Source organism: Myxine glutinosa, chromosome 13 (genome assembly GCF_964187855.1).
Source record: "Myxine glutinosa chromosome 13, kmMyxGlut1.1, whole genome shotgun sequence".
In the NCBI taxonomy this organism is placed as follows: Eukaryota; Metazoa; Chordata; class Myxini; order Myxiniformes; family Myxinidae; genus Myxine; species Myxine glutinosa.
Genome location: NC_136273.1, coordinates 38,588,694 through 38,614,090, shown reverse-complemented (window position 1 = coordinate 38,614,090; position 25,397 = coordinate 38,588,694). Strand labels below are relative to the sequence as shown.

Sequence of the window (25,397 nt, the reverse complement as noted above, 5' to 3'; positions counted from 1 at the left end):
TTCTCAGTTGCAAAGGAACTTTATTGGAGCCTCAAGAACAAGGCGACAAGTCCTCTGGCTATTCAACAATGCCTTTGCTCTGTGCAGAGTTCGGTTACACAGTGTAAAAGTACGCAGCACGTGGTGTACGAAATATCACGCACGGGTTACAAAAAGGCATCACGTACTCCACACCAAGAGTAGCGAACAGTACAAGGAACGTTTCTCCAGCTCATTTGTGCTACAACTATCAGAAGTACTTTTGGTACAAAGTTCATTCCAGACTGCAGAAAATGCAGCCAGTATTGATCAACACTTGATCTTAAAAGGCCAATGGTGAGACAAAGCAAAGAGTTGATCATCAAAAGCTGTGATTGGTTCAAGGCAACAGTTGCATCTCATTTCACAGACGGCTACATCGCAATATGGAAGAACCACAATACACGGAGTGAAGGCGATATTGAAAAGGCAAAGGAAATGAGTTAAGAATTTCAAAAACGTTCATAGTTGAGATCACAAAGCATTCGGACAGGAATCCCATCACAGTGGATATTCAAGACATTAAATTTGGGCCCACAACAAACAAGTGTCCATTTGAAGGTTCTTCAAACATTTGGAAAAAACAAAAATCGGCCTGAAGATCAAACAGTGGTCGAGTTCAGCAGCAAAAGGGCAAGGGGGGGTGGGGGGGGGAAGATGGCTTCGTGAGATGTGATCAAGAACTTCAAGTCATTCCAGAGAATGGTCGACAGTGCCTTTGCCGTCGGACAAAGGAAATGTGGCACGAACTTTTACAAAGCATCAACAATATAAATTAACCAAATAATGTTTCCTCAAAGCAATGCAAATTTCCTGAGCCATTTAGCAAGTTAATCAGGAAGTGCAGAAATCCCAAAGGACAAGTGTAGGTTTTAAAATAGAGGTAAGGGGAAGAGGAGGAGGTGGTAAGGGAAGGAGTGGAGTGTTTTCAAAGCTCATCTTTGGCGTGAGTGAGCACAAATGAGTGCAAGTCTTCCAGGTCACGTGGCCCACTGAACTTTGCCACCATGTTGCCACCCACAAACAGCAGCAAGGTTGGGTACCCAGTCACCTGCGGGGAGAGCGAATCAGGAAGTGACCACAAGTAAGTGTCTGTCAGAAAGGTTTGATTCGATAGACAATGTCAAAATTGCATCCAAACTCTGTCCCAAGTTTAAAAAAGAAATGCGACGATTTAACTTAAAGGTCAATGGTTCAGCCGAGTGTTATTTATGCTTAGAAAACTAAAACATTAATTAATTTGCTGATGGGTGAATGCAAACACAAATCATGTTAAGATGTGATGTGCAAAACTCACTTCCTTCGACTTCACGTTAAATCTCAAGTGTGCGCAGAAGTACAGTATACCAAGAAAGAAGGCCTGACCCTTTGTCAAAGCGTGTGGACGCACAACAGAATGAAGGCCGGCCAATCAGGTTATGAGTGAGTGTGTACGTAATCAAACGAAAATAAACTAGAACGGCACTCAGTAGAGAGCATACCTCCACCAGGTGAACAGTTTACATTTTGTATCCCAGAGAAGACCGGAAAAATCACAATACAGAATCACATTTCATCAAAATCACCCTTCCATAACTTTTTGAGATATTCTGCCATGTATCGGTTTTGGCCCTATCTCCCTCCCAATAGTGAAGAATGACTGAAAAAATTCTAGTAGCCGGATCCGGATCCGGATCTTCACCAAAATCAAATCATTTCTTCCTCGTCACATACACTACCTCTCTGCCAAATTTCTTATGAATCCGTCCACAACTTTTTGAGATATCCTGCCATGTATCGTTTTTGACCCTATCTCCCAATAGTGAAGAATCACTGAAAAAATTCTACGAGCCGGATCCGGATCTTCACCAAAATCAAATCATTTCTTCCTCGTCACATACCCTACATCTCTGCCAAATTTCTTATGAATCCGTCCACAACTTTTTGAGATATTTTGTTCACAAACAGACGGACAGGGGTGAAAACATAACCTTCATCCACCTTTGGTGGCGGAGGCAAAGATTTTTTTTTTTTTTTTATTTTTTATTTTTTTTTGTATACAATATCGAGGCTCGTGAAAGAGCGAACATTAATCACACAGAAAGACAAACCGACACATAAAACATATAACATAGGGAGCGGTAGACAAGATGGGGAGAGAGGGGGAAGGACACAAACACAACATTTGAGAGCAGGGACCGAGAGACATGGAGACATCGAGAGATCTGAGAGAGGGCGAGGGCTTTGGGGGGGGGGGGGGGGGGGCGTGGGAAGGGGGCAGTGGGAGAGGTATAAAACATATGGACACTGCCAGGACTTCCAGGAAAGAAGTTGGAATTTCAAACAAGGTGGATCTGGGGTGAATTAGCGGGAGTAGAAAAGATCAAGGTTTTGGATGGGGGAAGATAAGAGATGGTGGTGAACAGCTGTTTTAAAGACCTGGAGGGAGGAGTGGGATTGAAGGGAGTGAGGGAGTTTGTTCCAGAGGCGGGAGAAAAGAGGAATGAAAGAGTGAAGGTGAGCGGAGAGCCGAGATTTCGGCAGTTTAACCATCAGAGGGTTGCTGGCAGATCTTGTGCGACCTGTAGGAATATTTGGGGGACAGAGCACAGAGAGAGCTGGGGGTGCAAGGCCGGAGAGGAGTCGGTAGAAGACAGAAAGACCACCTACCTGCCTGCGGTGAGTGAATGAAAGGCCCTCAGAGATAGCTTCATCGCGGGAGATTCCAATAATTCTGAAAGCTTTGGTTTCAACAGCGTGAAGCCGAGCTAGGTGTGAGGCAGGAGCACCGGCCCATAGGGGAGAACAGTATACCATTGAGCTGCGGATGAAAGCCTTGTATGTGGTGAGGAGCTCAGGTGTGCCGAGGAAGGACTTCACACGACGGAGGATGCCCAGTCGGCGACTGGCTTTGGAGGCCAGCTTGGAAATGTGGTTTTCCCAAGAAAGATCATGGCAGATAGTGAGACCCAAAATCTTGAGCGACAGAACTTCTTGGAGAGGATTGTTGAGAAAGTAGATGGGAGGGTTGTCCAGTCGATCTTTTCGGAGAGACATAGTAAGAGTGTGAGATTTGTCAGGATTGAAAGACATGTTCCACTTGTTTGACCAGTCTGTGATTTTGTCCAGGTCTTCAGAGAGTGAGGAGGCAGCAGACTGCCGATCTGAGGGAAGAGGAATGGAGCGGCAGAGAGTGGAGTCATCAGCAAAGAGATAGAGAGGATTTTCGAGAGAGTCAGAGAGATCATTGATGAAGACCAGAAAAAGCACGGGGCCCAGAACACTGCCTTGGGGAACTCCAGCCTGAACAGGAAGAGGAGATGAGAGAAACCCATTCAGGGCCACACGTTGACGACGACTAGAGAGGAAGTCCGCCAGCCATGCGTGGAGATTTCCATGGATACCAAAGGAGGAGAGTTTGGTGAGCAGAGCGGGGTGCCAGACCGTGTCGAAGGCACGTGATATGTCGAGGGAGACAGCTCTAATTTCCTGTTTGGCATTGAGGACCTCCATCCATTGTTGAGACAGCAGAAGCAGCATGTCCAGAGTAGAGTGACCTGGTCTGAAACCAAATTGATGATCAGAGATCAAGCCATTGGAGAAGAGGAAAGATTTCATATCAGAAGCAATGATGGATTCCATGACTTTGCTGATAATTGGGAGAAGGCTGATTGGTCTGTAGTTGCTAGGATCTGTTTTTGCACCTTTTTTGTGCAAAGCGGTGATGTTGGCTGATTTCCAAGCAGATGGCAGTTGACCTTGAGCAAAAGAGAGGGTGAAGAGAACAGCGAGAGGGTGAGATAGAGCAGCAGAGCAGGATTTTAGGACCCGTGGGCTGATGCCGTCGGGTCCAGTTGCAGAATCAGAGTCGAGGGTTGACAGAAACTTTTCCACCTTGTCAGGAGGAAAGGACACGGAGTCCAGGAGCAGCAGGGTACGACTGGGTATGGTGGGTACAGAGAGGGATGGGTTTGGGACACAAGATTTAGAGGCAAACACAGAGTTGAGGCATTCAGCTTTTTCACGTGCGGAGTCAGCTGTATAGCCGTTTGAGGTAAGGGAGGGGATGGAGGGGGAACAAACACCAGAAACGGATTTGACCAGACGCCACCAGGATTTGGAAGAGGGAGACAGATAAGAGAGTTCGGTCTTGAGAACGGAGAGATATTGTTTCCTGGCTCTCCTGAGGGTGGACACACACTTGTTTCGGGCTTTGTGAAAGGAAATGAGATTTCCTTCCGTTGGATTTGCTTTCCAGGAGACGAAGGCAAGTTGTTTCTGGGCAACAGCCTCACCACAAGATTCCGTGTACCATGGACGGGAGGAAGGGTATGACAACTGAAGACGAGATGGGATAAATCTGTGCATGAGAGAGAGCAATTTACTTTGGAAGAATTCCCAGGATGAGTTGATGTCAGAGGTGGTAGAGATGGGAGACCAGTCCAGATGATTGATGGCTGCTTGAAGACCGTGCCAGTTGGCCTGAGTGAAATGCCAGACTCGTCGACGCTGAGCAGGCTCCCTGAGGATGGTCAGAGAGATGTCCACTTTAACAAGGACATGATCAGATGATCCGATCGGAGCAGAAGAAGAGCAGCAGACATTTTCAGGGAAGTTAGTCATAACCAAGTCCAGAAGAGAAGATGTTCCGTTGACTGAGATCCGGGTCGGGAAATTGACAGATTGTGTCAGTCCCAGTGAGTCGCAGAAGTCCTTTGCTGAGGAGCCATGGCTGGTGAGAGAGGTACCCACACCCAGCCAACTGGCATGATGACAGTTGAAATCACCACATATGAGGAAGAGAGAGTTGGGATGAGTAGATAGAAGTTGGTCCATATCATCAGACAGCGAGATGTAGATGGAGTCATCACTGTTTGGTGGACGGTACAACACACATATGAACAAGAGGTGGGAGCGAAGGGGAAGCCGTAGCCAGAGGTATTCCTGGGGGTGAGGTGGAGAGAGTGCAGTGCAGGGCGAGTGAGGAAGAGAGTTTTTTTTATAAAGATAGCAACCCCGCCTCCAGGACGAGGCTCAGGTCTATCATACCGGAGGAGGGAGTAGCCCGGGAGAGATACTATGGAATCAGAGACATCATAAAGGAGGAAAGTTTCTGTTAAGCAGATCACGTCTGGTTTGACAGAAGCAACCTGTATGGAGAGATCAGTTAAGTTTGAACGAAGGCCCCGGATGTTTGAGGTCCATACCGTTAATGAAGAGGAAGGGGGAGCATCAGATACAGAACAGGGGGGAGGAGGGGTAGGGTAAGATGTGGAAGAGGTGGAAGAGGTAGGGAGAGCTGTTGAAGGTGTGTCAGAGATTTCAGAATAGCTCGGAGAAAGGGAAGGATGGGGCGGACAAAAGGTTTGATGGTGATTGGGTGAGCCACAATGAGGTGTTATTTGAGGAGGGGTAAGAGCGAGGCAGAAGGTTGGGGGAGATGGAGGTGAGAGTTTGAAGGGGGAAGAAGCGGGGAGGACGCTTTGAGGAGGGGGAGTGAGCGGGGGGAAATTGAGAAGCAATGAGGGTGGGGAGATTTGAAGGGGAGGGGTGAGGGGGGAGTTTGGGAGGGAAGGGACAAGGGGAGGGATTTGAAAGGGATGGGATATGGGGGAGATTTGGAGGGGAGGGGTGAGGCAGGAGTCTAGGAGGGGAGGGGCGAGGGGGCGTCTTGGCGGGGAGGGGTGAGGGAGTAGTTTAGGAGGGAGGGGGCAAGGGGGGAGATTTGAAAGGGATGGGTGATGGGGAAGATTTGGAGGGGAGGGGTGATGGGTAAGATTTGGAGGGGAGGGGTTATGGGGAAGATTTGGAGAGGAGGGGTGAGATTGGATTTTTGAAAGATGCACAAAGATGCCATTGTTTGGCCTATGATAATACCAATTATTCTTTGGCACCTTGTAAATGCGCTGAGTAGACAAAAGAAAAGAAAGACTTGCAAAAAATTTAGATCGTGACATGAGTTTATCATTAGGATTCAAGGTCTGAAATTGGCAAAACTGCGCAGACACTCTCCCTCAGGCCTAGCAGTGCACCTCTGACCACAGACTCAGCTGGCATGCACACATTGCACAGGCAGGGTTAGTTTATTTCCCCATTACATAAGATTTTCAAGACTTGCTGTGAAAGAACCGCTCATCCATCAGAAACACCCATCAAATTGTAATTAGAGCTTTTCACTCCGCTCCAATCGACGATCATAGGCGGGCTGCAGGAGAACCTGGGCCCACAGCACCGCTTTTAACCCAGGTTGAGTGGTGCATGGAAACGAGGTATTTACGAGGTCGGTGGGAGAACTTTTTTGGACAAAGCAAATTTCCCGAACTGGCAAGCCAAGCCTAGTGATCGACCAAAGGTGAATGGGGGAGGTACTTGTTCAGTATGCTGGTGATAAGTCACCACAAATCCTCTTCCTCTCTCATTCTTCCTCAAAGTGTCCCTCTACCCTGTTGTTGTTGTTGTTTCTCCATTTACACTGTTCTAGCTTTTCTATGTTCCAGCCCTAATAGGAGCCTAGACTTTTTTTGTTTTTGATTACGCGTTACCCGACACCACGTGGCTTATATCAGACCCACCTTAAACTTGCTACAAAGATCCTTATCTGAAGTGCAGTCCAATTGAGCGATGTTCACATGTGGAAGACCCGGGAACTTTTTCATGGAAAGCTCTTCCCACGTTCCAATCAGAGACTTGCAATACCCACACCTGCACGTGAGAACAAAATTTGAGGGGATGTGGCAGGAGATGGAAGAGGAGAAGGAGGCAAAATGGAAAAAGTTTGGAATGAGCTCGAGATGAAAATGAAAAAAAACAAAAAAACAAAACAAAAAAAAACTCAGACGTACAATCATTAGGATGAAGTTTCTCACCAAGGAGTGAAGAACTTCACAAAGCTGATGCCCCGTGCCACCGTCTCGTCAAAATTCTGGGAGGTTAGTGTGACGACGTTGGACTGCATGACACAAATGGGAACATCTTTCACACATCTTCACCGCTACGCGCATGGTAGATAACAAACATGGTCTTCAACCATCCATGGGAACATCTTACACACATCTTCACCGCTACGCGCATGGTAGATAACAAACATGGTCTTCAACCATCCATGGGAACATCTTACACACATCTTCACCGCTACGCGCATGGTAGATAACAAACATGGTCTTCAACCATCCATGGGAACATCTTACACACATCTTCACCGCTACGTGCATGGTAGATTATAACAATCATGGTCTTCAACCATCCATGGGAACAAATCGTGGTACTTGAACACGACAAAACATTACCCCAAGTTTTTAAATGCTACTTTCTGGATTTAAATCTCTACCTGGAAGGAACAGTTTGGTTCCTTTAACATTCATTATCCGTGAGAGTATTTGTCGTAAAATGATAAATTGGGTTTTGGAGTTTTTAAGAAGGAAAAACAATTCAAAGAGGAATAATTGCCAAGTACATCAGCCTTTCAAGTTCCGACCTCATTTCCTCCTCCTCCTCCTTCTTCTTCTTCTTCCATATTGGCTTGCTCAGCCTCGCCGTCATCCTCATTATCCGAGGAATCTTCTTCATCCTCAGTGGTTTCCGCCGCTGCCTCAATGTGAAGTTGAGACTGGATGTATTGCTTCAGGGATTCAAGGTCCCTTCGACCACGATAATGCTCCAGCTGGTACGACCAGGAACAAAAACAAAAGAAGAACAAATTACCACAACCATCGAGCTACTGTCGTCGGTTATCGGTTGTACATACTGGCGAAAGCACAAGTCAGAAAATCTCTCACCAGCTTGCCATTCTTGAACCATATGAGAGTGGGATAGCCCTTGATACCATTCTCACGACAGAGAGACACCTCCTGAGTACAATCAATCTGAAGACAGACGGGAGGAGGTGAGCGCGTGGTGGAGACGGCACTATCCGAAACAAATCCATCATTCAATAGGATTATCTTTACCGAGTTCCCACGCCATCGCAAATGGCAAAATTACCTTGGCGACTGTAACTATGTTCGAGTTCTTGAGGATCAAGGCAAGTTCTTCCCACGTAGGCGCCAAAGCTTTGCAGTGACCGCACCACGGAGCGTAGAACTTCACAAAATGATGACCTGTCGGGGACGGAGGGGTGTACACACCAGGCTAGATAACAAGACTTTCTCCCATTTCACTTTTATCTTTACATGGTGAAGCTGAACGAGGAAACTATTCTCAAATGTGGTGACTAGTCGGTGCAGAGGTAACTGTGTGCAGGGTCATCATCTTTTGCACTCGGCTGCTTGGAAGGTAATATATTTTATCGTACAAAATAATCTTCTTTTTCATTTATCCTTTTCTGTTGTTCCTCCTATCAAAATGATTATAAAATATTTACTGTTTGATTTTTAACCTCAATGATGTGTGCATTGCTCTCAGCCTATCAGTGCATCCACTTGAGTACAGGCCAAGCTTCATCATGTTTTGTTCATCGTTTTTTTTTTTGTTTTTTTTTTTCCCCCGACAAAGTGATTTGACTTTTTCAATATATAAAGGACAGCACAGTTCATGTATACACGGTTATTACTTGTGATTGAATGGGCAAAAAAGGTCTCCCAACAAGATACTCACTATAGTCCAAGAAAGGTCAACATTTCTACAACCTCTTGTTTGTCTGTGTGTTGTCCTGTCCTCTTAACAGTGATGACTCCATCCATCCATCCACTCTGTCTGTGTCTCTTATGTGGCGATTTCAATTGTCACCATTCAAATAGATTAGGTGTTGGTACCTCTCACCAGCCGTGACACTTCAGCGACTCCATGGGACGGACTCAATCTCTAAACTTTCTGACCCAGACTTTTCCAGATGGAAAATACTCCCTTCTGAACTTGGAGACTACCAGCATGCTCATCAATGTCTCCTGCTCTTCCTCTGCTCCAATTGGTTCATCCGATCATGTGCTTGTGAAGATCAACATCTCTCTGGCCACTCAACCATTCGCAACGCCAGAGAGTCTGGCAGTTCACTGCAAGCGGCCATCTCTCTTCAGGACTGGCTTCCTATATCTACCCCCCCCGCCCCCCATCCACAGAAACATGCTTTCACTTAGGCACAGATTAATCCCATCTCGTATTCAGTTTTCATACCCATCCTCCCACCCATGGTACACCGAATACTATGGGGAGGCAACTGCCTTAAAACAACTTGAGTGCTCTTCCTGGAAGGCAAATGCGACTGAAGGAAATATTGGTGCATTCCGCAAAGCTCGCAACAAGTGTGGGTCCACTCTCAGGAAGGAGATACAGAAAACAACACCTGTCCAACCTTAAACATCGGGGTAATACCCCTGGCGCTTACCTGGTAGAATAAACAGTATACTGCACCGACTAAGGGTATTTTAAACCAATTTAAATGGTTGCTAGAAGACAGGGCAGCATGTGGAATCATACGAACATAATCATAAGACTTTAAACAAAGAAAAACATACCTATTTTGGGGGGCAACCCCCTCTCCCCCCAACCCCATATACCTCCTAAGACCCCAATTTTTCTAATGCCTTGAACAAAGGAGCAGATTTTTTTTAATGCCGTGAACAAACTTTGGTACATCACAGGTGGTGAAGGTTGTGGTTAAGTTTCATCGAAATCCTGTGTGTAGTTTCAGAGAAGAAAGCAAATTCCTATTTTGGGGTTCAAACCTGGACCCACTTTGACCCCGGTAAACCCCCTTAGTCCCCTTTTTTTTTTTTTTTTAAATGCCATGAACAAACTTTAGGCACAACACAACAAATATAATTTGTGCCAAATTTGGTAGCAATCTCTTCAGCGGTTTCGGAGAAGAAGTTGCAAGTGTTTACGGACCGACGGATGATGCGCCATTGCATAAGCTCACCTGAACTTTGGTCCAGGTGAGCTAAAAATGAACTTTCAACTCGACTCCCTCCTCTAAAACCTAGTGGCACCTTGTTAAGTCTGTCTCTTGTGTATGCTCCCTTTCCCTCTCTTCAAATGGCACCACAGCCGACTCCGCTCGTTCGAAAGCAGAATGCCTCAATTCTGTATTTTCTTCCAAATCTTGTGCCCTCAACCCCTCTTTCTGTATCTAACATATCAAGACGTACCCAACTGCTCCTGCACCTGAAAAGGTGAAGGTTCTTCCAATCCTCAACTCTGACACTGCAACTGGACCAGACGGCATCAGCTCACGTGTCCTCTTTCTCTACTATGAGCCCTGACTTTGTATACAGAAGAAAAGTCAGAAATTGTCATACTTGCGTACATAGTACAACTCGTTGTGCCATGTTCCAGGATGTACAATATGTTAAAAACCAACACAATCCTAAGCTTATAAGCCTCCATACCTTTGGCAATGTGTTTTTGGAAGGAGGTGGAATTCAAGGTGAACAAAGGTTCATGTTCCGATTGTTCCGGCAAGGCCTCGGTTTCATGGTCATCCTGCAAGTGCAGGACAAAATTAATGGAACAGCATTTCATCAGATACGACATTGTACATTTAAAGTCATTGTGCAACAACAAAGCAATCCATCAAAATCCCACAACATTGACAAGCATCAACTATATCCTTTGATGACAAGACTGTGTGATCAGTTTATGGGTCGAAGCCCTCATGCAGTCACATGTAAATGTAAACCGTCATGGGATTTGAAGAAAGTTTCCTCCCAACAGTGTAACATGGAGTAACAAACGTTCACTGGGTTCTAACCAGGCTATTAGATATTTATTTGATTTGTTGATTTTGAATATCCCACAGCATGTACCAGAACAAAATAGGTCGATGGGTACACACAGAGGGCGCAACCCCAAATAATGAGCTGCTTTTGTTAAACTTTGGTATTTAACAGCCAACCACACCTCTGAGTCAGAATGATAATCAATACCTGCATTTCCCAGTCACTGATGCCAATCCAGTAGCAAACGCGAATACAACTGTACAACTTGACGAGGAAACTGTGAGATACGTGGTTGGACAAACTACGCAGATGGAAGCACACGCGTGTAATGGCGAGTATTAGACAGTCAGGTATAATTGCAGTGTCGATGTATGGAAGGGGTTTTCTTTCTTAAATCGGAATCTGCAGATAAGGCAATCAAGAAGGTTCTGGATGATGCAGGATGCTTTGACCAAGCCCAGACTCTTCAGTCTTGGAATCCAGGATATTTTGTACAATGTGTTCCCTTTTATTGCTGACGATGTAAGTGTGCCTTTTTCAGATTGATGGAACCGCAGAAAAGGTGCACCGCCCACGACGTCCTGCTTGCCAGCTCCGTGACTTTCACAGTCACAATAATGTCGACAATTTTGAAGAATTATTTATTAGTCTTCACTAACCGTGACCCTTGAGATGGACATACCGAGCATTTTATCCACACGTTGGAGTTGTACCAGGCAATTGTAACTGTTTTCAACAGATGTACTTGGACAGGGAAGCTATGTTTCTTGGAGGGGGAAGCCATTTTTATTGCGTGAGCCACCCGTAATAGTTTTGCGATCCAAGTTTCCAACAAGTTGATCAAGCGGTGCCACATAGCTTCGAACACGACGAGCAAAACAATCACAGCTCCTTTATAAATGAACCAAATAAGGATATGCTAAAGAACACAATGTTCTTCATATCGAATTCGCTCGTTTATCACCGCACCCTGTTTTAGTGTTCTATACTTGACGTTTTAAGATGGAGGCCGAGTTTTGCTCTCATGCTGACGAAACTTTTCTGTGAACAAGTAGTGCTGATAAGGCCTCAAAACATTCGCGAATATTTTATTAAAGGGTATCGCCTCATTGAGGAGCTCAATGATAGCGGGAAGCAGGTTCACAAACTACCTGAGGTTATGGGGGTGGATGCATGCACAAGATGAAAAGAGGTCGTCATCAGCATGCCAACAAGTCTTTTTATTTTGACGTTGGTGTTTCTGTACACAGCACAGAGCTCTGGGCCCGTATTCATAAACGTACTTAAGTCTAAGTATAACACTTAAGTACCTCCTAAATTAGGTTTTACGAACAAGTGGTATTCAATATGCTACTTACCTAATGTATTACACTCAACTTCATGCTTATATTTGAGACACCTCCAGGGGTGTCTTAAGTGAACGTAAGTTGGCCACACACTGTATATTCTGTCCACTTTCGACCAGACAGCGAAGAGGAATGGCTGCATTGCTTCTGATAGCACAAGAACGGCTGGTTCGACGGCGTGCAATTCGTCGAGAACGATTATTTCGTGACCGACTTCATCCGCTAGATGAGTACGATGATGTCGAACTATACCAACGATACCACCTTAACCGGCAAACGATTTTGGATGTTATTGATGTTATTGGTGAAAATCTTGATCCATTGCGAAACCACGCATTGTCAAGGGAACTTAAGGTTTTGGCAGCTATACGTTTCTATGTGACCGGAGCCTTTCAGCTGACAGCAGGAGATACAGTGCATGTATCACAACCAACGATGAGTCGAGTTGTCTCTCAAGTCACCCATGTATTGCTTCCTTCACTGCAGGCTGTCGTGAAATTTCCAAAGGATCGAGACATTCCCACCAGAGTTGAAGAGTTTCATGAAATTGCAAATTTTCCCGGTGTTCTTGGCCTAGTTGACGGGACACACGTTTGGATTTTAGGTCCCACCCAGCACAAGTGGCGATATGTTACCTGGAAAACGATTATTCAATAAACACTCAAGTAGTGATTACACCAATATGCTTTTCATACTTTTCGCACAGCCGAAATTTTTCAGCATCAGTGAAATTTTTCTTTCGCTTCATAGACGTAGTGTTCCCTGCCATGATGAAGGGTGGAAAGAATGCCTAAGGTCTTCCTAGTGACTTACAACAGCATTAAATTAGAGCATTTGGTTTTGAACCCAGTTATGTAGTCCCGTCCTTATGTCATGGCACTCAGCCAAACCACAGAAACTGACACAATCGTGCAAGAAATGTGATCATTAACCGGCCAATGTTCATTGGCAACGGCCAATGAAAACGGTTGGATGTTATGCCTATATTTAGGTGCCACACTGAGTGAGGTGTAACACTTAAGGTCATTTATGAATACCGACATAAGTCTTAGTCCTAGGTAAGTGTCACACTTGGAGTTTAAGTCTAGTCACTCCCTGGTGCATGCACACAGCTCCTTTATATATCAGTTTATTATATCAGTCCGGCTATGTCAGTTTATTAGCATCTCTAACAATGAAATGGTGACCTAAAAACATGATTTTTGCCTTCAGTTCGCTGATTCTAACCCCCATGGGAGGCTGCGGCCTGTCACACACATTGAGCAGTGATTAGTCTTACATTCGTGCATTTCCAAGATTCTGCACTGCCTTCTCATCTGGCTTCACAGGCACGGCTTCGGATGCCTTTCCCTTCATTAGCATGGCTACTCCAATCAATAGTACAATACTTTGCCCGTACACCTGCACTCGTTTTACCTTTCGTTTATGACGAGCCCATACACCTGCACTCATTTGGCTGGTATAATGATGGAGGTGGTTGTAGAATGTGGAATACAGGAGAAAAATACGGCTTTGGCTGCATTTTGTCTCAAAACGTACGAGTTCAAATGGCATGTGCTTCAGGCTACCTTTATATTCCCACATGTGCTTTAAACCAACCTTTGGCACCCATGACGTCATTTCCAACATCCATTGCTCGAGCACGGCATGATCACGTTGCCCCTCGTACAAAATACTCTCTTGGCCAGGCCGGAATAGCTTGAGTCTGTGGCAAGATGGCACAGAGCTGGAAACTGCCCCAAGTGCACACCATTGACTATAATTATACACAGACCTGTATAAAGGATTGATGGAAATAATACACCATGTGGTTGCTCAACATTGTCCAATCGAATTATGAAAGGATTGCAAAATCACAGCAAGAGGTTGACGTCGAGCAATAGAGCACAGAGATTCACAAGTAAAGAGCCGTACGTTGGGTAACCCTCGATGCCCTCTTGGGTACAAAGATCCGCCTCCCGTGAGCAGTCCACCTTTGCCAGATATGCGGGAGGGTTGGTCATCACATTGTACCGATCCGCCAGTCCATTCCACGTGGGCTGGAGCTTCTTGCAGAACCCACACCTGATGGGTGATGGGTGACGGGTGACAAATAACCCTCATGATGCCAAAATAGCAGCTAAGACTACATCCAAAGGAGGCAAATGCTCAGCATCAAATTTTCCAATGCAGAATTTTCAAATCTTTTTTAGAATTCCCTTCAAAAATTCCATGTCAGCATACTTGTATTCCCATCTGAACTCCCAGCTCATGATCCGAGGATTCCAGGTTCAAATCTCATACACCATGTTTGTTCATTTTCTAGTGATGCCTTTGTAATTCACTGTGAAGTAAATTCATGTCTATTCATGTCTTTGTGCTGCACTCGGTTCCTACCAACTCCTCCGCAAAATCCAGGATCCATGTAAAATTCAATATACAATTATTTTTACTGTAAAACAAAATAAAACTAGAAAGAGCAATTAGAGATTGCAGACCCTCGCCAGGATGTGTTTTCAGTGGTTTTTAAGACTTTTGTGTTAAAGCAAATATGGCGGCCGAGCTACGTGACTGATGACGTCATAATTTTCTTTTCTCCACCAATCTATCCCTAGATGACGCTCAAGGAATTTCATCTTGATCGGATGAAGTTTTGTACTTGTCAAATTATGATGTCATAATGGAGGCACCTATGACATAATTAACATGTTATTCCCCATGGAGTTCTTTACAATGAGCCATGTCTTAATTCTTTCTATGCAGCGCTTTCGGAGCTATAGAGGTGCAAAGTTTTTCGGTTTTTCCAAGATGGCGCCCATACCACGTGACCTATGACGTCATAATTATCATTTATATATATATAGATGGAGTTGCACCTATGGTGAAAATTTGCTATCAATTGGACCAACGGTTGCAGAGAAAATCATATTTATTCTGTGCGGACAAAGAAACAGACAGACAAATGAAAAAAAAATCACTCCTAGAGCGACACTTGGCAAAATAGAACAAAGTAGAATGGCATTCAGTAGAGCATCCCTTTTGACCTCACAAATAATTGGTGGTTGATTTCTTTGACCTGATATGCAAATCACCTTCAAATTTTAAGTTAATCGGATGAAAATTGACAATTTTAGAAATCTGGCCTATGTTGACCTCAAAAATAGTTGGTGGTTGGTTTCTCTAAGCTGATATGCAAATCCTATTCAGATTTCAAGTCAATCGGATGAAAATTGAGGATTTTAGAAAAAAAAAAAAAAAAAATGGTTGACCTTTTGATCTTAAAAATAAATAGGATTTTGTCGGACCATGGACTCCACCATTTGGTGAAGTTCAGTGAAGATCGGTTTAAAATTGTGACCTGTAGGCAAGTACAAGTGAGCGGACAGACAAACACACACACAAACCGGAGTGACTAACATACTTGCCAAAAAAAATAATTTTTGACAAGTAACAGACAAACCCAAATGCAATACCCTCTCCTCAGGCAATGATAATTAAAAAAATAAATTTTGTTTACTTTTAAAAGTACTTTCTAAATTGTACTCAAGGTGCCTCTGCCACAGTACTGAGGATATCGGTGCAAAAGGTCTACGTTTTGCATTCCAAACTCTCACCCACAGGTTCTCTTTGGCCCGAGCACCTCATACACAGAGCACAGCCTTGGTGAATCCTGATATGATAAAATAAACTTGAACAATCAGCAACAAAACGCGGTTTGTACAGCATGCACTTTGTTATCAATCTACTCCTGTTAGTTGGTTTATTTGCGATTCACGAGATGATGCACAAAAAGACGCCAACGATGCCTCATAGTTACAAAATATTTTTAAAACTAGGATTGTACATTATCTCTTGAGGGAACACAACATCCAATAACGCTGTAAAATTGTGATTTATATTCAAACAGGTTTTCCATATATATTTCATATATATTTTGGGAATGGAATATTTTCCATATATATTCTCTTAATTCCAATGTGACATTTTCACATGGAGAAGACCAAGCAGAAGTGCTATCATGATCAGGTAATGAGAGAGCGGCCATCTTTAGTTCAGGGTCAGCAGATCCACATGGAAACGCTGCCAGGTACAAGCAAATGGGTTTCTGGTGAGATCGAACAAAAACACGAGTCACCCAGGTCATACATACTCAGAGCAGGTAACCGTTTGTTCCTCAGGAATCGCTAACATATCCAATCTTCAAGCAAGCTGGCCAATCACAGAGCCTATGTGTGTGAGACAGAGATTGGAAGATCGGACTATGATGAGCACAACGATGCTTCCTCACCTTCTCTTGCCACCAATGATGATCACCTCATTCTGAAGGAGAGGAGATTCGATGTAACGTTATGTGGCTGCTCCATGTTTGGATTGCTTCCAGATTGAATGGGATCGACTGAGATCTCACAAGATCTTCACCCAAAAGGCGACTGGGAATTCACACCTTCAGTTCACCAGTCAATGACGCTGGCATGAACGAGCAGCAGTTCCAAAGCAGAGAACCGCGAATTCCCAAGCCAAATCCAGGACACACACGAAAATCAGGCGAATCGCTGGTGCGAGGTGAAATGGCTGGTGCGAGGTGAAATGGCTGGTGCGAGGTGAAATGGCGGACTGGCTATGGTTATGGTTTCCATTGGAAAGATGGAATTAAAGGAAGATGGAAAAGATATATGGAAATGCTGTTGAATACAGAGAATGAATGGGATGGCAACATAGAGAGTAACCCTGTTTTAGGACCGGCAGAGAAGATAACTGAGAAGGAAGTTGAGGAAGCGATAAAAGCAATGAAGGGTAGAAAAGCGGGAGGGCCGACGGGAGTTGTGGGAGATATGTTGAAGGCAGCAGGAAGTTGGGGTGTGAAGAGAATGACAGAGATCTGTAATCTGGTGGTGAAAGAAGGCCGCATTCCAGTGGTTTGGGAACTGAGTACCCTCGTCCCTCTATACAAGGGGAAAGGTGACCCTCTGGAGTGTGGCTCGTACCGAGCGATAAAGTTATTGGAGCATGGAATGAAGGTATTGGAAAGGGTGTTGGAGAGGAGGATAAGGAAGAAAGTGAAGATCGACGAAATGCAGTTTGGATTCATGCCAGGAAGAGGAACGACAGATGCGCTTTTCATTGTGAGGCAGTTGCAGGAGAAGTACATGGAGAAGAGGAAGAAGTTGTTTCTTGGGTTTGTTGATCTGGAGAAAGCATTCGATAGGGTACCACGCAAAGTATTGACATGGGCATTGAGGAAGTTAGGAGTGGAGGAATGGTTGATCAGAGTAGTGATGGCAATGTACAAAAGAGCGCGCACAGCTGTAAGGACGAAGGACGGGAACAGTGGTGAGTTTGAGGTGAAGGTGGGAGTGCATCAGGGGTCGGTACTAAGTCCATTACTATTTGTAGCTGTGATGGAGGTGCTGGCTCAGAACGTAAAGGAGGGTTTACCGTGGGAGTTGTTGTATGCAGATGATCTGGTGTTGATTGCGGAAAGTATGGATGGACTGAAGGAAAAGATGACCACGTGGAAGGAATGTATGGAGACAAAAGGTCTGAAGGTGAATATCGGAAAGACGAAGGTGATGGCAAGTGGTAAAGCATGTGGTGAGGTGGAAAGAACTGGGAAGTGGCCCTGTGCTGTGTGTAGGAAGGGTGTCGGAGTGAACTCCATTCAATGTACAATGTGCGCTGAGTGGGTTCATCAAAAATGTAGTGGTCTGAGAGGGTCATTAACCAGTGTGGCAGCTACATTCAAATGTAAGGTGTGCACAGAGGGAGCTGCAGATGGAGGAAATGTTGAGTTGGATCTTGGAGATGGCGTGAAGCTGGAAGGTGTGAAAACATTTTGCTACCTCGGAGACATGCTGAATGGAGAAGGTGGATCAGACTCGGCAACGGTTGCTCGTGTGAGATGTGCATGGAAGAAGTTTCGGGAACTGGGTGGCGTGCTGATGATGAGGGGAGTGTCGTTGAAGCTGAAGGGAAAGGTGTATGCTGCATGTGTGAGAAGTGTTATGATTTATGGGAGCGAGACATGGGTAATAAACGTAGAGCAGCAACGAAGGTTGGAAAGGGTGGAAATGCGAATGGTTCGGTGGATGTGTGGAGTATCGTTGAGAGAGAGGAAGACAAATGATGAATTGCGAAAGATGATGGGAATAGAGCCTGTGATTGATGCTGTGAAGAGGAACAGGTTGAGATGGTTTGGTCATGTGTTGAGGAAGGATGAAAGTGACTGGTTGAGAAGAGTGATGGAAATGAATGTAGAAGGAAGCAGAGGACGGGGAAGACCGAAAAAGACTTGGCTAAAGATGGTGGAAGAAGAAATGCGGGCAAGGGGGTTAACAAGGAGATGCAGAAAATAGGGCAAAATGGAGAAGATTGTCATGGGGACCGCAAGGCTAACCCCCGCTCTAGCAGGGAAAATGGCCTTTAAAATGCATGTTGTTGTTGTTGTATTCAAACAGCACCAACTATACGTCGATTAACCAAACTCGGTGGTGTAATGGTTAGAGAATCCGCTCCGTGTCTGCGCGGGCGGGGGTTCAAACAGATCTAGTGATTCAAATTGGTGTTTTTGTTTCGTTAAAGATGGTACGTGCAGTTTATTTGCTTGACGTTCAGCATTTTAAAAGTACTAGGGCATTGCCCGTACTATATCTATATCTAAAATTATATCCCCCCCCTCTATTTACATGAAATGGTTTGGTCCAAAGCGAACGGCTTGCGAGTACGGTGACAATCCCCCCCCTCTATTTACATGCAATGGTTTGGTCCAAAGCGAACGGCTTCCGGAGTTTGGTAAAGAAATCGCCATCGCGTGCACAAACGCGCAGGAAAGCGAATGAATCGCAAATTCGGTTTTATTAGTTTTAAAACATAGTTTAACGCCAACATAGTTTGCAAACGTGAAATAAATGAATACGCTCTCAAATGTGCCATCCGAGGCAGAGTGTGTCCTCCACGTTCGGCACACGCGATCGTTCGCTGCTCTCTGATTGGTTGAATCGTTTTTTGGACATAACTCGGTAAGTAATTGTCCGATTAATATGAAACCTTGAAAAGGCACATCCTCGGGTCCCCAGCAATATACCTGGCAAGTTAAAAGTATATCGGACCCGTGGTTGTCGAGAAACAGCGGTCACAGACAAACAGACGTACAGACGTACAAACGTACGTACAGAGATTACTGGAATTATAGATAGATAAGTGCACAGATATTAAACCCCCATATGTTGGCATCCATGGGGAGGAGGAAATGCCCCTGTGAGTGTGGCGATACCGGTGTGGACCCCGGTTTAGAATAGGGACACCGTATCCCTGCGTGTCGTAAGAGGCGACTAAAAGGGTTGGCGTCAGGAAGGGCATCTGGCCATAAAACATTGCCTCAAAAAGGGAACCATGACAATTACAATTACATATGGGCAGGGTACAGCCCGAAGTACCCCGTGGGGGCCCTCACTCCCTCTCGTCAAAACTCAAGGTGGGGAACCCGATCGAAGCAAGGGTGGAAATCACTCCATTTATGATGACGAAACGTCTGATGCCCCACGTGGAGATCTGTTTCTGAGGTTTGGGACATGGAATGTAGGGACAATGACAGGGAGATCAGGAGAAGTGGTGGAAGTATTGGTCAGAAGAGGAGTGGACATATGTTGTGTGCAGGAGACGAGATGGAAGGGAAGTGGTGTGAGAATGGTGAAGGGTAGGCAGGGACAGAAATATAAGTTTGTGTGGCAAGGGTGCCCGGAGGGCGTGAATAGTGTTGGTGTCCTGTTTTCTGAGGAGTTTGTAGACAGTGTGGTGAGTGTGACTAGAGTGAGTGAAAGGTTGATGATGGTGAAAATGATGATTGGAAAGCCCTTGGTGAACGTCATCTCGGCATATGCTCCGCAGGTTGGTCGAAGCGATGAAGAGAAGGACAAGTTCTGGTGTGCAATAGAGAAGCTGATGGAAAACGTGAAAGAGGACGAAGTTGTTGTGGTAGGAGGAGACCTAAATGGGCATGTGGGAAGGAGTATGGACGGTTTTGAGGGAGTTAATGGTGGTTATGGATATGGTGTGAGGAATGGAGAAGGTGAAAGGATTTTGGAGTTTGCTGATTTGTTGATTTGTAATACTCAGTTCCAGAAAGAGGATAATAAGTTTGTTACATACACGTCAGGTGGGTCGACGACAACCGTTGACTACCTGATTGTGCGTAGGCGAGATAAGGGGCACCTCCGGGACACAAAGGTGATCCCAGGGAAGAAGGCTGTTTCACAGCACCACTTGGTTGTCTGCAACATAAGGGTGAAAGGTGCGAGGAGAGCTCGGCAGGTGAAGTACCAACCGAGAATGAAAGTGTGGAGGTTGAAAGAGGTGACAGTGAGGGAGGCATTAAAAGAGGCTGAGTGTGGTAGAGGATGATGTGGTTGAGCTTGAAAGTGGTTGGATGTCAATGAAAGATAGTCTGTTGGGAGCCGTTGGTGAGGTATGTGGATGGACTAAAGGACCACCGAGGCACTCGGAAACATGTTGGTGGGATGTTGAAGTTGGAAAGAGGATTGACGAGAAGAGGAAGAAGTTCAAGGAGTGGCAGAAGGCGAAGGGTACAGGGGCAGAAAAGGCAGAGCATGAAAGTTATAAGGCATCCAAGAAGGCTGCAAAGAAAGAGGTAGCAAAGGCGCAGGAGGCATGAAGGAAAATGTTCGGAGAACGCTTGGATTCGGAAGAGGGTCAGAGAGCGGTATTCAGGATTGCAACGCAGATAGCGAAAGAGAGGTGTGATGTGATGGGGGGTGAGTTGCTTGAAGAATGAAGTGGGACAAATCGTTGTTGACCCAGATGGAATTAAAGGAAGATGAAACAGATATATGGAAATGCTGTTGAATGCAGAGAATGAATGGGATGGCAACATAGAGAGTAACCCAGTTTTAGGACTGGCAGAGAAGATAACTGAGAAGAAAGTTGAGGAAGCGATAAAAGCAATGAAGAGTAGAAAAGCGGGAGGGCCGACGGAGGTTGTGGGAGATATGTTGAAGGCAGCAGGAAGTTGGGGTGTGAAGAGAATGACAGAGATCTGTAATCTTGTGGTGAAAGAAGGCCGCATTCCTGTGAATTGGGAACTGAGTACCCTCGTCCCTCTATACAAGGGGAGAGGTGACACTCTGGACTGTGGCTCGTATCGAGCGATAAAGTTATTGGAGCATGGAATGAAGGTATTGGAAAGCGTGTTGGAGAGGAGGATAAGGAAGAAAGTGAAGATCGACGAAATGCAGTTTGGATTTATGCCAGGAAGAGGAAAGACAGACGCACTTTTTATTGCAAGGCAGTTGCAGGAGAAGTACATGGAGAAGAGGAAGAAATTGTTTCTTGGGTTTGTTGATCTGTAGAAAGCATTCGATAGGTTTCCACACAAAGTAGTGAAATGGGCATTGAGGAAGTTAGGAGTGGAGGAATTGCTGATCAGAGTAGTGATGGCAATGTACGAGAGAGCTGTAAGGACGAAGGACGGGAACAGTGGTGAGCTTAAGGTGAAGGGGGGAGTGCATCAGGGGTCGGTACTAAGTCCACTACTATTTGTAGCTGTGATGGAGGTGCTGGCTCGGAACATTCAGGAGGATTTACCGTGGGAGTTGTTGTATGCAGATGATCTGGTGTTGATTGCGGAAAGTATGGATGGACTGAAGGAGAAGATGAACAAGAGGAAAGAATGTATGGAGACAAAAGGTCTGAAGGTGAATGTCAGAAAAACGAAGGTGATGGCAAGTGATAAAGCATGTGGTGAGGTGCAAAGAACTGGGAAGTGGCCGTGTGCTGTGTGCAGGAAGGGTGTCGGAGTGAACTCCATTTAATGTACAATGTGCGCCGAGTGGGTTCATCAAAAATGTTGTGGTCCGAGAGGGTCATTAACCAGTGTGGCAGCTACATTCAAGTGTAAGGTGTGCACAGAGGGAGCTGCAGATGGAGAAAATGTTGAGTTGGACCTTGGAGACGGCATGAAGCTGGAAGGTGTGAAAACATTTTGCTACCTCGGAGACATGCTGAATGGAGAAGGTGGATCAAACTCGGCAAAGGTTGCTGGAGTGAGATGTGCATGGAAGAAGTTTTGGGAACTGAGTGGCGTGCTGACGAGGAGGGGAGTGTCGTTGAAGCTGAAGGGAAAGGTGTATGCTGCATGTGTGAGAAGTGTTCGGATTTATGGGAGCGAGACATGGATAATGAACGTAGAGCAGCAACGAAGGCTGGAAAGGGTGGAAATGCGAATGGTTCGGTGGATGTGTGGAGTATCGTTGAGAGAGAGGAAGACAAATGATGAATTGCGAAAGATGATTGGAATAGAGCCTGTGATGGATGCTGTGAAGAGAAACAGATTGAGATGGTTTGGTCATGTGTTGAGGAAGGATGAAAGTGACTGGTTGAGAAGAGTGATGGAAATGAATGTAGAAGGAAGTAGAGGACGTGGAAGACCGAGAAAGACTTGGCTGAAGGTGGTGGAAGAAGAAATGCGGGCAAGGGGGTTAACAAGGGGAGATGCAGAAAATAGGGCAAAATGGAGAAGATTGTCATGGGGCCCACAAGGCTAACCCCCACTCTCGCAGGGAAAATGGCCTTAAAATGCCTGTTGTTGTTTGTTGTTGTTGTAGTAGTAGTGTGGCGAGAAAGACGGCACCATTGTTGTGGTGTCACTGGTACCCAAAATGCCCCAGGAAGTGACGGCACTTCCCCCAAACTCAGTGATTGTGTTTGAGTGTGTGTGTGTGTGTGTGTGTGTGTGTGTGTGTGTGTGTGTGTGTGTGTGTGTGTGTGTGTGTGTGTGTGTGTGTGTGTGTGTGTGTGTGTGTGTGTGTGTGTTTGACTCGACTGTGTGCGTTTGTGTCATCTCCATCCTTAAATCCTGCAAAGTGTAAAAAGAGAGGATGCAGTGCCATCTCGTCTTGTTGAGTGTTGCAAGCGACGTCACGAGACAGCACAAAATGCATGGATTCAGTTCTGACTTGCGCGATGTTACAACTTGTGTGCGCGACTTGCACGGTTTTACAACCTGTGCAGTGTTAAAACCTGTGCACGCGACTTGCGCTGTGTTACAACCTGTGCACGCGACTTGCGCGGTGTTACAACCTGTGTACGCGACTTGCGCGGTGTTACAACCTGTGCACGTGACTTGCGCTGTTACAACCTGTGCACGCGACTTGCGCGGTGTTACAACCTGTGCACGCGACTTGCGCGGTGTTACAACCTGTGCACGTGACTTGCGTGGTGTTACAACCTGTGCACGCGACTTGCGCAGTTACAACCTGTGCACGTGACTTGCGCGGTGTTACAACCTGTGCACACGACTTGCGCGGTGTTACAACCTGTGCACGTGACTTGCGCGGTGTTACAACCTGGGCATGCGAAATGCGCGTGACGTTACAACCTGTGTGCACGATGTTACAACCTGTGCGCACGACGTTACAACGTGTGCACGCGACTTGCGTGGTGTTACAACCTGTGCACGAAATTGGCGCGGTGTTACAACCTGTGCACACAAGTGTTTTTAAAATAAAAGTTTCAAAAGTGGAAAATCCTTACGTGATATACGTACATATATAAATATCGTCATACATGGCACCAAAATATCATGCATAGTGCATGTCACACGTGGTACGTGTACAAGAAACAAAAAGTTTGTAACAGGTGTCACAAGCCGGAAACTTTGCACACGAGATGCATGTCGGCCAACAACACCCAGCCATACAACACACACACTGCACACGTAATATATCTGCACTGCCACTCCACGGACTCACTCACAGGTTTTGAGCCATCAACTCACCATGGTGCGAAGAACATGATGAAATGCGGCTCCAATTCGATCGAGTGCGTAAACATGTCCTTGTCGTACACGTGCTGAGAATGGTCATCGTTGGCCTGGGTCAGGGGCACCAGGAGGAGCGCCCAACAGAGCACCACGAAGGTAACCATGGTCCGACGACCTATTCCAAAGTGTGCACCACGCTCAAGGACCAACCTGCATACGCTCAAGAAACAACCTGCATACGCTCCTCCCCTCCACGTAGCACGTCGCCGCCACTCACTTCCGCTGCCGTTGCGACTTACGTCACACGCGTCCCATGGAGTTCATTTCTCTCTATTTTTGGTCCATTGGTTGGACATTTGGCCTGACTCCACCCACAACGACGCCATTAGTAGGAAGGTTGACTCCACCCACCGGAATTTTTTGTTTTTTTCATCCAGTTCGGGTCCAACACATCGTCGACCTGTCATATTCACAATCGCCATGCTCTACTTTGAAATTGCTAAAACATAAACTTCCGGGAGCATGCGAAGCAGCGCTTCGTAGCCTATCCACCGCCTAAAAATGCGAAGGTTTTTATTCTGTGGGTTTTTGTTATTACCACAGAGTTATATAAATAAAGAAGAGTGCGCACCTATCACGTGACCCTGTGCCGTTTAGAAGAGTGAGCCGCCATCACCAAAGAGGGTAAATCAGCGCTGTTTACGTCAGCAGGCCGCGACATTCAAAACACCGCGACGGTTCAGTTTTGTTGATGTTTTACCGCTTGTGATGTACGAAAGCTGCGAGAATATTGCTGCCAAAAATTCCACATTCCTGTGCCGTTTGGCGTTGCTACAACAGAAGAAAAATGAGGATAAATATTTCTTACCACAAGTATTTCGAATATTTTTTTCGTGAAAATTGACTTCGTTTCGAGACTTTTCAGCACATAGTCGGCAGCGCAATGTAAGTCAAATGCGCATCATGATGCACAAGCTTAGGCCTATTTCAGTCACGTCAGTCCGACACTCGGCAGCTAGTTTGACTGTTTGATGACATAAATAAACCTTTCACAATCTTTTTGTCAAAGTTATTTCCTCGAAAAGTGACAGAATTTACTCTGAGCAAGCTTAGAATGATAAAGTTCTAGTTCGTAAGAACATGAAGAACGGCAATGATTATGAATATGATTGGATGCATGAATGAATGCAGGGAATTAATGCATAAATGAACGCAGGCATGCATGAATGAATGCGTGAATGAATGCCTGAATGAATGCCTGAATGAATGCTTGAATGAATGCATGAATGAATGCGTGAATGAATGCCTGAATGAATGCTTGAATGAATGCTTGAATGAATGCAGGAATGAATACCAGAATAAATGCAGGGAATGAATGCAGGAATGAATGCGGGAAATGAATGAATGCAGGCATGCATGAATGAATACAGGAATGAATGCCTCAATGAATGCCTCTGAATGCAGGAATGAATGCATGTATGAATGCATGAATGAATACCAGAATGAATGCAGGGAATGAATGCAGGAATGAATGCGGGAAATGAATGCGGGAAATGAATGAATGCAGGCATGCATGAATGAATACAGGAATGAATGAATGCATGTCTTGACAACTGAATTCATGTTAGTTTAGCTAGGACTTTAACTAAA

General features: G+C 45.4%; 2 protein-coding genes across 2 annotated transcripts in view; both read right to left on the bottom strand.

Moving 5' to 3' along the window:
• TXNDC5 (thioredoxin domain containing 5) lies at positions 1 to 24,116 on the bottom strand. Its single transcript, XM_068099001.2, has 10 exons — positions 23,763 to 24,116; positions 13,910 to 14,059; positions 13,595 to 13,700; positions 10,320 to 10,413; positions 7,978 to 8,093; positions 7,773 to 7,859; positions 7,472 to 7,657; positions 6,864 to 6,946; positions 6,570 to 6,699; positions 1 to 1,069 (listed from the first exon to the last, which is right to left on the bottom strand). Exons 1-10 carry the CDS (start codon positions 23,909 to 23,911, stop codon positions 947 to 949), a joined length of 1,224 nt encoding a protein of 407 aa, XP_067955102.2. The 5' UTR covers positions 23,912 to 24,116; the 3' UTR covers positions 1 to 946.
• The window catches only part of LOC144888663 (uncharacterized), an 864,061-nt gene that overhangs the window by 95,977 nt on the left and 742,687 nt on the right, over positions 1 to 25,397 (bottom strand). The window lies entirely within an intron of this gene.